Source organism: Motacilla alba, chromosome 4, assembly GCF_015832195.1.
Source record: "Motacilla alba alba isolate MOTALB_02 chromosome 4, Motacilla_alba_V1.0_pri, whole genome shotgun sequence".
In the NCBI taxonomy this organism is placed as follows: domain Eukaryota; kingdom Metazoa; phylum Chordata; class Aves; order Passeriformes; family Motacillidae; genus Motacilla; species Motacilla alba.
The window spans coordinates 5,508,754-5,519,216 of NC_052019.1; the positions used below are offsets into that span (position 1 = coordinate 5,508,754).

Here is a 10,463-nt window from a genome sequence, read left to right on the forward strand (position 1 = left end):
TTCTAGATCCCCCCATGGCCCCCTCATTTACTGCCCACCCCATTAGCACCCAGGGATTGTGAGGAGATCACACAGGAAGCTCACACCTGACACTTGTAACAAACACAGTCCTACCAAACCACCCCCCAAGCAGATTTATTTGCCAGGGAGGGATGAAATGACAGGAAAATTCACACAAATCATCATTTAGATCCATTTTGGCATCTGGTCTTTAAAAGCAGCATTTTTTAGTGCCACAGCCCAGCTCATCATATACTGACATGGACCTTGGGGTTACCCCATGAGATGTCAGGAGCTTCAACTATGATGTTGCATCAGCTAAATTGCAGCAGTAAATCTGCACCTGCAAAAGCAGATGGACTCCCCAACCTCACCATACAAACCACATCTTGACTTGGAGAAGTTTAGAAAATTTGACCCACTTGTTTTGGGGTTTTTTTCTGCTATTACACTCAGAAAAAGGTACCAATCATCTCACTCAGTTAAAATGCTATCATTTGCATTACTGCTTTTATCTCTAATGAAATACTCCAGAAGCTAAACCCGTCACTAAAATAAAACAATTCAAAAAAAAATTTAAAAGGGAAAAAAAATGTTCACAGCTGCTGGGGTCCTGGGGAGTTTCAATCCTGCACCCCTTTATGCCCAGAACAGCCCCTAGTTCTACATACTGTGTTGGACTAGCCTGGATGCTGAGCAGCCTTCCCTGACCCCCAAAATCAATCCTTTTAGCCTCAAAAGCACAGGGAGAATGCATTTTTTTTCTATTTTTATGTTAGCTGTTTTCTCTAGCCTGGCATTTACAGCCCAGCTGCAATTAACCTCCTCTGCATCACGGGAGTTTAACAGAGATGAAACCTCAACCAGGTCCTCCTCCTTGGCTCTAAACCCTGTTCTTCTACACCAATGCTTTGCTCCAGCCCCCCAAAACAAACACTTTATTGTAGGAAATTCATAAGAGGGGGAAAAGAAAGGGTAAAAAATGCAGAAAAGCTGATGAAAGCACCAGAAATTAATTTCAGCATGGTGAGGTGGGCAGGATGCAAGCTGGAAAAAAGAGGGGCTGTTTCCCACTAGGATGAGTTCACAGGGAACCTAGCTGGGCTGGGGACAGGGATGGTTGTCTTTAATTTCAGAAAAATAATAAAATTCCCCTGAAAATTGTGCAGCTACATAGTACAAATACCCCAAAATTCAACTATTGCCCCCAACATGGCCCAGCTTTGAGCCAAACACTGGTGATTAGGAGCTGCTATTCCTCAGCAAGGTCACCACAAATCTTGCTTGTGTGAACAGATAAGATCAACTTGCACCCTTCTTTCCTCCCATTTTCTTCCCAGGTCAGCAGCCCCAAACAATGTGGGGATGTTACAAACAGCAGCTGTCTCCTGCACGTTCACACAGTGCTTTGATTTTTGTCAGAGCTTTGCTGCCAGACAAAGATTTCCCTCCTCCAAAATGTTTTCAGCCAGTCCTGAGAACAGCTTGACCACTGGTAAACAGCTCCACTGAGTATAAACAGCAGGTTTTTTTAAATTGCATTTAATCCATATTCCAATGTACTATGCTTTTACATTTCATATATTTCTTGTGCTTTCTCTAAAGCTGCTAGAATGTCCTGGGGAGTCATCCCAGTGTAACACCCCCATATCCAAGGTTGTAATGATGGCAAAAGCCACCTCTGGGAAAAATTCTTGTCCTGGCCAGGAAGCCAGAAGTTGCTCCAGGTAACAGCAGCAGTGGGAAAAGAGGGACCATGGCAGCAGCAGGGGATTTTGGGCTCAGCTCACACACTTCACCATAGGGATGAAGGAAAAATTCACTTGCAGTGGCATTTCTCATAACAAGCACTCCCTGTCCCCCTACCTCAATTAAAAAAAAAAAAGAAAAAAAAGTGTTTCACCTCATTCTAGGGAGGGCCCAGTCTCGTGGAGATGTGAAACAAAAGGGGACAGATGAGCAGAAGGTGAGGACAGCAGAGGAGAGTGTTGCTGCAACCCACACCAAGGGCTCAGCTCTGAAAACAAGAGCTTAAAAGCACTGAAATGGCTTTGAAAACACTAAAATTGCCTTCTCCTGCCAGGAAGGAGTTAAGGAGCAATTCAGCCCACCCTAAAGTTCAGCAGATGAGCCTTTTGTGGCAAGGGTTTTGCAGTTAGCAACCCGGTTCGAGCAGGAAATTAATTGAAACAGAAATGGGGAGAGGATGTGTTACAGCAGCACGGAAAAATCTGGTATAAAATAGACCAAAAGCTCACAGAGTACAGCATGCAATATTGTTTTTCCTATTCAGCTGCCAGCTCAACCCTGGGGGAGGTTTCTCAGTGCCCCCATGTGAGATTTCCTTTCCTGGGGAGATGCTGGAGCGTGGTAAGGACCACAAGCATCTGCATGAGAGGGACATAAAAGAAAACTGAATCTCACTTGGCAGCCAAGAGGGCAGCAAATAAATAAAAATGATTTCTATTTTTTCCCCAAACAGGAAAATATTGAGGTCTGCTGACACTAGTTCATCTCCATAATTTCACCTCATGTACTTGTCTTTGAATCCTAAACCCCAAGTGCTTCAAACTTCTTCCTCCCAGATATTTCAAAGTTATTCTGCTATTTTATGATTTAAATATTTCTGCCTATGAGCCACATGCTGTCACAGCTACCAAAGCAGCACATGCTCTGAGGTGGAAAGCCCCAGCAGAATTTCCTCCTTTTTGTGGTTTTTCAGCCACAAATTTGTTTGAGGTTTCTTGCTCTTGATTTCAAAGCTTTCTGTGATGCTTCACATCTCTGCTTTATGTTGGGTCGGTCTGGTGTTCAGCATTTTTCAGAGAAAAACTCCCGCTATAAATTCTGCTGAAGAAAACAACTCCACAGATCAAACTGCATCTTTTCCTTGTTTTGAATGGGTTTTTTTTTATTTCAATGGGGAGAAAACTAACAGGGACAAAATTCATGCTTTCCTGCTTTTATCTTTAAGGCCATGGTCCTACATTCGTAATTTTTTGATGGGATAAAAGTAGATTAAAAGAAGGAGGAATAACTAGGTGGTGAAATATGAAGAAATCTGAAGAAATTAAAAATCAGTGAGTTTTCTTGGTTTTATTTTTCTAAAGGGGATTTAAGGGAACCCTGTGAAGTGCTGGAGAAGAGCACAGGGCTGCTGCCCTGACGGACTCTTGGGTTTGGGGCTCGGCGCAGAAGAAGCTGCTGGGCTGAGGCTCCAGGTGCTGCTGTGGCAGAGGCTCTTTGGCAGCTGCTGGTGAGAGATCTGCACAGAGAGGGGCAAGGACTTCCTGAGGGGAAGCCAGCCCTGCCACCAAGAGGTGACAGCGAGTGGAAAGGGGGAGCTGGCACCAAACCCCTCTGTCACCGAGTCCACCACCATGGCCTGGCCATGGCTCCATCTCTGCATCTGCCTCCAGATCCCAGGTAAGAGGGACACATCTCTTAAGGGTTGAGGGCACCTAAAATCTTGCTGGAGCCTCTCCTCCACCACACTCCAGCAGCTGGATGATGGAAGATTGAATATACCATCACAGGATAGATCTACAGGGTATTGTTACCTGTTTCAAATAATTTTGGATCTTGCTATTCATGACATGCTTTATGTTTTGGTCAGCCCTGAACTGGTTAGAAAGTGGGATCAGCTGGTTGCTGTGGGTCCCTTCCAACTGAAATAGTCTATTTTATTCTGTTCTATTCTATTCTATTCTATTCTATATTCTGTTCATATTTCCACACACAGTGGTAGAGACACCACAGAGTTTTTACTCCTCAGTGCAGATGGGCTGTAGGAAGCCACTAATGGGGAGGTTAAAATAGCTCCTCTCTCCACTGCCTGTGTCACATGAATATGACAAGCATCCCAAATTTTCTAAATCATCCGAAGACTGGGTGCTTCCCAAGGGCCACAGCTGGAATTGGTGTGTTAAAAACCATTCTGCCTTATGGGTTCTGATATCCTATAGATTTGTAAGGTGGGGAGCCCACTGAGAAAACCTCAATAAATGGGAGTTTGCTTTGCCCATGCAGAAGGAAAATGAGTAATTTTTAAGTTGCTGCACGCTGGTCTAGCCAAGCACCATGATTCCCCATGGAATCTGAATAATCACCAGGAAAGGGAACAGAGAGGTTTTGGGGCTGAAGATATGACTGAGGATGAGTTTTCTTCTCTGTCTCCATCCCAGCTCACTCCTGGTTTGACCACTGACACTGAGCTGAGATCTTCCAGAATCTCTTCCTATCTTTTCTGACTTATATAGCAGTGTCTCCAACAGGTCAAGGATAAGTTTTTCATGGAGAGTTATGTTTCCCATGCCCAGCAGAGCCACACCTCAGGGCACTCAAGGAGACCCTGAAGCCCCCGTGTTCCATGGCCACACACATTTCATCCCCTAAAAACCCTAAAAATCCCCTAAAAACCCTAAAAAACCACACAGGTGTTTGCCAGGACAAAATCTGAGCGAATTTAAACCTTAAATTTAATTATCTCTTAATCTGAGAGAATTTAAACCTCTCTACAGCCTTAAAATTATTTATTTTAATAATAAGGAGACATTAATGTTGTCACAGAGCCAGAGGATGTGGTGAAATGCTGCAGCTGCTGAGCAACACTGGACTTTAGGCATTGCAATGTTGGTGTTCTGGCAGCAATGAGGTCATTGATGTGGGGACAGAGGAAGGCTCTGGACCCCAAAGCCCTCTCCTCTGCCTGTCCCATTGGGAGCATGGGAGACATCAGGACCTTGTGCCACATTTAATGGCTTTAGATGTTCTTGGGTCATGCCAGCCCGTCCCCACTGGGTTAACAGGGCTGCATGAGGCTGAACAAACTGCTGTAAGCAACTTGAGGATTTTGAAGGGAAAGGAACATTTTAAAGGGAAAAAAGACAAGAAACATGTATTATTGAGCTTTTTGCACAGCTTTAAAGCACGCCTGGGAAAGAGATGGGGGAAGCAGGAGTGTCCTTATCTCCAGAGGGCTGTTTTTCACTCGGGCTCAGAGTATCTGCAGCTTTGTGGGACTGTTTGCTGGACAGCAAGGATCACAAGTTACCTGTTATCCTTTCCACAAGGACACATCCTTGCTCTCACAGACACCCCTCACATCTGCCTGGGCCAAACAAGACTCAGATAATTTCCACAAAAGCTGCAAAGCCCAAACAGGGCGATGTGATGCCAAACCAAAGCTTTGAACACCACCACTGCCCCTCACTCCCTCTCCTTCCCCATGTCTCAAAATTCCTTTGAAAAATATTATTGTCTGAACACTAATATCAAATTGGCTCATTTTGAGATGTTTTGCATGTTTTTTGGTCTCTTTTTCTGCCCCTGAAATGTTTATCAGTGTTGTATCTGTTAGAAGAAAAATTTGGCAAATCAGTTAAGAGGTACTAAAATTTGTTGGAAAAGGGCCAAATTGTCTGAAAAAATAAGAAAGGTAAGAAGGGCAGGAGCAGGGCATTCACAGGAGCAGGCAGGGATGCTCTTCCCTGCACATACAGCCCCGAGGACACCCTCAAAACCATCTCTCCATCTCTCTCCCTGTCAGTGAGCCTCCTTCCTAGAGGAGTGTTTACAGAGAAAAGTCTGCCTGTATGATTTGGCTTGGCCAAAACAATAGGAGGGAAACCCAAAAATGCCTCTGGGGGAATATGAGAGCATCCTGATAAAAATGCTCCTGTTTCTCTCTCGTGTGAGCCCCCTGGTCTGTGTGCCTACTGCAATTTTAATCAAGCCCACAAAGAAAATCTGTACTTTGCACGAAAGAAAAACAATGAAATTAAAATAATAACTGTATATTTCTCTTTTTCCTTAGGTTTTTATACAACTTTACTTTTAACCAAAACTCCAGGGCATATTCTAACCCAAACTAACAGTAAAACTGAAATCCTCTGTGAGCTGAAGCAGGAGCATACTGGGGTGTACTGGTACCGCTGGAGCCAGGAGAGGCAACATTTCGAGTTCTTGTTGTATTCCAGCCCAATGGGCAAAGCCACATATGGCCCAAACGTGAGGCAGGACAAGTTTAGTGTCCATGAGGCCAGGTCCCAGAGCTCCTACAGCCTGCACGTCAGCCACCTGCATCCCTCAGACAGCGGCACCTACTACTGCTCCGTCTCCCAGTCCTCCCAGCTCCTCCTGGGCAGTGGGACACAGCTCACAGTGGGTAAGCAGCACCCTTGGGTTCCAATATATTCCAAAATGTGCTGTGATGAGCCTGGGAAAGAGGTGATTTGATTCTTCCCAGTTTTGAGTTGCAAGGTTGGGGCTCTGGGTTTTTTCTATGAGACTGGATGAAGCAGAAAATACAGAAAATGGCTAAAATTTAGGTCAGCTTCATGTGAGAGTCCTCTTGCCATCAGCAGCTGCTCTGCTGTGGGCATGCCTTGAGCACAGCATTGCTCCTGGTGCTCTAGGATTTCCATGGGAGGACCTGGTACTGCCATGCCCTGTGCTTTTCTCATTCCCTGCTGTACTCTGGATGAGAGGTGGATGTGTGCCCTGCTCATCTCACAGGTCCTTCCATCCCATAATTCTTCCTTACCCTCACTCCAAGCGACAAGAGCAGCATCAAGGCCAGACAGCATCGCCCCTCACGTCTCTGGGGTGGCAGCTGGGTCATGGCAGCTTTCAAGACCACCCTTCAAAAAAAAACCAACTGAAATGGGGTTTATTCCCCAAAGCTCACAGCCCACCATCCCTGGGGAGACCCAAACAGGAATAGCAGCTTTCTGCAGGTGTCATGGGAGGAGAGAGGCTTTACAGACATCTGGGTCATACAGAAGCTCTTTTCAGCCCATTTTCCTTTTGACCAAAGAGCAGTAGTTGAAACATAAAAACTAATGTATTTGAAGTGGGATTCAGCCTCTATTTTTGCAGACTTTCAGGGAGACAAACAACTTATTTAACTAAGACACAAATAACTTATTTAACCAAAATGCCACTACAGCTTCTGTCTCTAAAGCAGACCCAGTGTCCCAGTTTTTCTGGGTTTTTTTTTTTTGCAAATACACTCTGTACCTTGAACTGGATGAGAAATCCCTTTTGGATTCTTGCAGGCTCAGAGAAAAGCTGGTTTAAGATAAAGGAGAATTGTTTTTTAACAGCTGGGCACATATCTCTGTGCAAAGCATGAAAAACAGGCTTGAAATGCAGCTTGATCAAGGACACCAATTAAAAAGTCAACAGCAGCAGGTGCTCTGGGAAGACTCAGGCTTGGCTGGATATTTTCTTTTTTTTTCTTTTAGTTCTCATGATAAAACAAATTGTCTTTAAATTTCTTTCCCCTAAGTCTATCAAAATTTGAGGGAGAAGTTGTCCAGATAAATCCCAGAGCCCTGATGTCTCATCTTTTCATGTAAAAGAATGGTAGTTTCTGTAGGAGTTTACATCCTGGATAGAAACAGAAAAAATACAGTTTTCAATCACCTAAAATTTTGAATAAATATGGTTTGAGCAGTCAGACATGCAGCTATTTCATGACATTACTGGCATATTTTCCTGGTCAACTTTATTCAGAAATGAATGTGTTTTATTGTAATTCAGATACACCATAATAAATCCTACTCTCATTTTATCAGAAAAAAAAAAATCAAATGTTGAGCAAAGATTAGAGCAATGTGAATAAGGAAAAAATCCAGGGATCCCTTGAAACATTCCAGTGCTGTTGAAATCTGCTACCCATGATTTTGTGCAATTCTGGTGAGGTCATGCTTGGCAGCAAATGTCCCTGAAGCAAGTTTGGGGGTTTTCCCTGCATTAGCCTTCTTTACCTGGTACAATATTTTATTAACACTTTTAAAAGCTCTTGGTAACTTTTGTGAGCCCCAAGAGACTCAGGTCAAGCTCATCCCTCTGAGTGACACAACCTTTTGCAGGGGTCACAGGTTGGGGTTGTTCCAGGGCACAAACTTGCCCCTCTTGGCTGCTGTTGGGGCTCTCTCTGCACTCAGTGCCACACTCACCACCCTCCTTTTCTTCTCATCCCTAGTTGATGCTTTGCCTCCAAAGACCACGCAGACACCGGTGTCCAAAAGGCCTCTTCCACGGACAACCAAAAACAAAGCTGCCAGCAGGGGAGGTATGGCACTGCCTCGGCTCAGGCTGCCTGGAAAAAGGGCTTTGCTGAGCTCTTGGGGTCCTCTGGGCTCAGCTGGGGTTTGTCCTGGGGTGGGGCCACCCCAGTGTCCCCCTGCAGGAGTGGGTGTCTGGGTGCAGATGGACACACTGCTCTGGATAGAGCTGACTTCTGCCTGTAGGAGGGATTCCCTGGGACATCCACAGGTTTAGGGGCAGGATGGATTTCAGTTTCGGTTCTCATCAGCTCAGAGCCAAGCTCCCTGCAATGCCTTTTTCACTGTGAGGGGGACTGAGCACCAGAACAGGTTGCCCAGAGAGGTTATGGAGTCTCCCTTTGCAAAAATATGCAAAAGCCACCTGGGCACAATCCTGTGCCCTGTGCTTTGGGATGACCCTGCTTGAGCAGGGAGGTTGGACCAGGTGACCCACTGTGGTCTCTTCTGACTTTACCCATTCTGTGTTTCTGTAGCACATCCTTCAAAGGTTACCCCAGGGTGATGGGCGCATCCTCACCACCCCTCTGAGGGCCTGTCTTGCTTTCCTCCCTTCCCCAAAGCTTCTGGGGCAGGGTGGTGCCAGGTGCTGAGTCCTCTCCTCTCCCCAGGTCCCTGCAGTCCCCTGGTCTGGATCCCACTGGCTGCTGGTGTCCTGCTGCTCCTGCTGAGCCTGGTCCCCACTGCCTACCGCCTGCACCGTGAGTTTCCTGCCAGCATCCTGAGGGGTGCCAGGCCCTGGGACAGCCCAGGAGGGGCTGGAGAGCTGGGAGAGGGGCCCAGGACTGATGGACGCTGTCTCTTGTCTCTTCCCAGGTCTGCGGCGGAGGCTGTGGCTTCGCATCCACAGGCAGTGATTCCCAGTGAATCCCAGTAAATCCCAGTAAATCCCACTGTCCCCCCCTGCCTTGGACAGGCAGGGAGAAGCCACAGACCCTCCCTGCAGGAGCCTGAGCACTGCCTGGACATGACCAGGAAGGACCTGGCAGGGGACAGACGTGGGCTCGTACCACAAAAGAGACATTTCTTTCCTGCATGAATTCAACATTCTCCTGGACACAACAGCTGGCAAAAGGACCAAGCTGGATTCTGCAGCATCCTGAGCACTTCCCAAAGGACACTCAGCAGGGCGAATGCCATGGCTGGCTCTGCACAAGGGGAGAGGGGCTGGTACCAAAGTGTCACCACATTTCTCTTCACAGAGAAAAGCAAGGCACAATTCTTCCCAAGAATATTTCTGAGTTTCACATTCTCTAAACTTCAGAGAAAGGAAAAACAATTCTTATTTTCTGTGCCTGTGTTTGTGCAAAAGCAGAATGCAATATGGAGATTGTTCACCCAGAGTGATGATGTTTTGTTTCCTTGGTCTGTCAGGGCCAAGTGTGTGTGTGTCAGGACTGTGGGCTGACAGTCACGAGAGTCAGAGCAGTTGTGTGCAGAGTTGAGTGCTTGGCAGATTCAGTTTAGATGTAATGTAATATAGTGTCATATAGTATAGAATAATATAGTATAATAAAGTAATTAATTAGCCTTCTGATAAGATGGAGTCAGATGCATCATTCTCTCCCCCATTGGGGGTGAAAATATCCACTGTACCAAAGGGACTCAGGTGGGCTGGAAAGCTGGGAGCTCCTTGGCTCTCCTCTGTGCTCATCTGGAGGACAGCACAAAGGTGCTTTTCTTGCTCCTGTTAATACTGATTGATAAAAATCTGAGAATGAGCACTTTGAGAGCAACCAGCAGGGATGGGGCAGAGGCAACTTGTAAAGACCCTGTGCAGGTTTATTCGATACCAAAAGTGAAAACATCACTCAGTTATTTTGTTCTGCAGGCTGGTGTGTTTTGCTCCGCATGATTGTGTGGCAAGCAAGGAACCGTGGCCTCCAACCAGGAAAGAGTTAAAGCAGAGCAAAAGCTCCAGGGGTGAGCAGATCTGGGAGGGTGTCTTCTCCCACGGGAGACTGCAAACAGCCCGGGGTGGGAGAGAAAAGCCAGACAAAGCCATAAACACAAGGCCAAACACTTGGCACAGCCTGAAGGTCAACACCACCTCTGAGAGCAAACAGAGGCTCCTGGGGCTGGCCCTGAGCCCAGCAGCACAGCATGGCCAGTGGAAACTGCCCTGAGTGGTGCCTGGGTGTGCTGAGCCCCAGGGGACACCTGTGCCCTGAACCCTGTGTGACACCCCTGCATGCTGAGCCCCGAGCGATGCCCACGGACGCTGAGCCTTGAGTGATGCCAGAAGCAGGGAAGGTCTCCCCAGGGATGGCAACAAGGCTCAGCTGCTGCCCAGGGTGCCAAGGCAGAGCTGGGCCTGGAAATGTGGCATCCTGTTGAGCACAGGCAGAGAGCACTTGCTTTCAGGTGCACCCCAGCCCCACATCTGCTCAC

At 46.7% G+C, this 10,463-nt stretch overlaps 1 protein-coding gene across 1 annotated transcript; it reads left to right on the plus strand.

The window, feature by feature from the left end:
• Positions 1-2,689: 2,689 nt before the first annotated feature.
• On the plus strand, positions 2,690-10,463 carry CD8B (CD8b molecule). Its single transcript, XM_038136567.1, has 5 exons — positions 2,690-3,426; positions 5,816-6,166; positions 7,991-8,080; positions 8,684-8,773; positions 8,889-10,463. The coding sequence occupies exons 1-5, from the start codon at positions 3,381-3,383 to the stop codon at positions 8,927-8,929; spliced, it is 618 nt and encodes a 205-aa protein (XP_037992495.1). The 5' UTR covers positions 2,690-3,380; the 3' UTR covers positions 8,930-10,463.

What these genes read in the sequence shown, in the direction of transcription:
- CD8B (XM_038136567.1), top strand. Translation starts at nt 3,381, where the DNA reads ATGGCCTGGCCATGGCTCCATCTCTGCATCTGCCTCCAGATCCCAG. An exon ending in CATCTGCCTCCAGATCCCAG is followed by an intron (nt 3,427 to 5,815) that starts GTAAGAGGGACA and finishes CTTTTTCCTTAG; the next exon opens with GTTTTTATACAACTTTACTT. An exon ending in CAAAGCTGCCAGCAGGGGAG is followed by an intron (nt 8,081 to 8,683) that starts GTATGGCACTGC and finishes TCCTCTCCCCAG; the next exon opens with GTCCCTGCAGTCCCCTGGTC.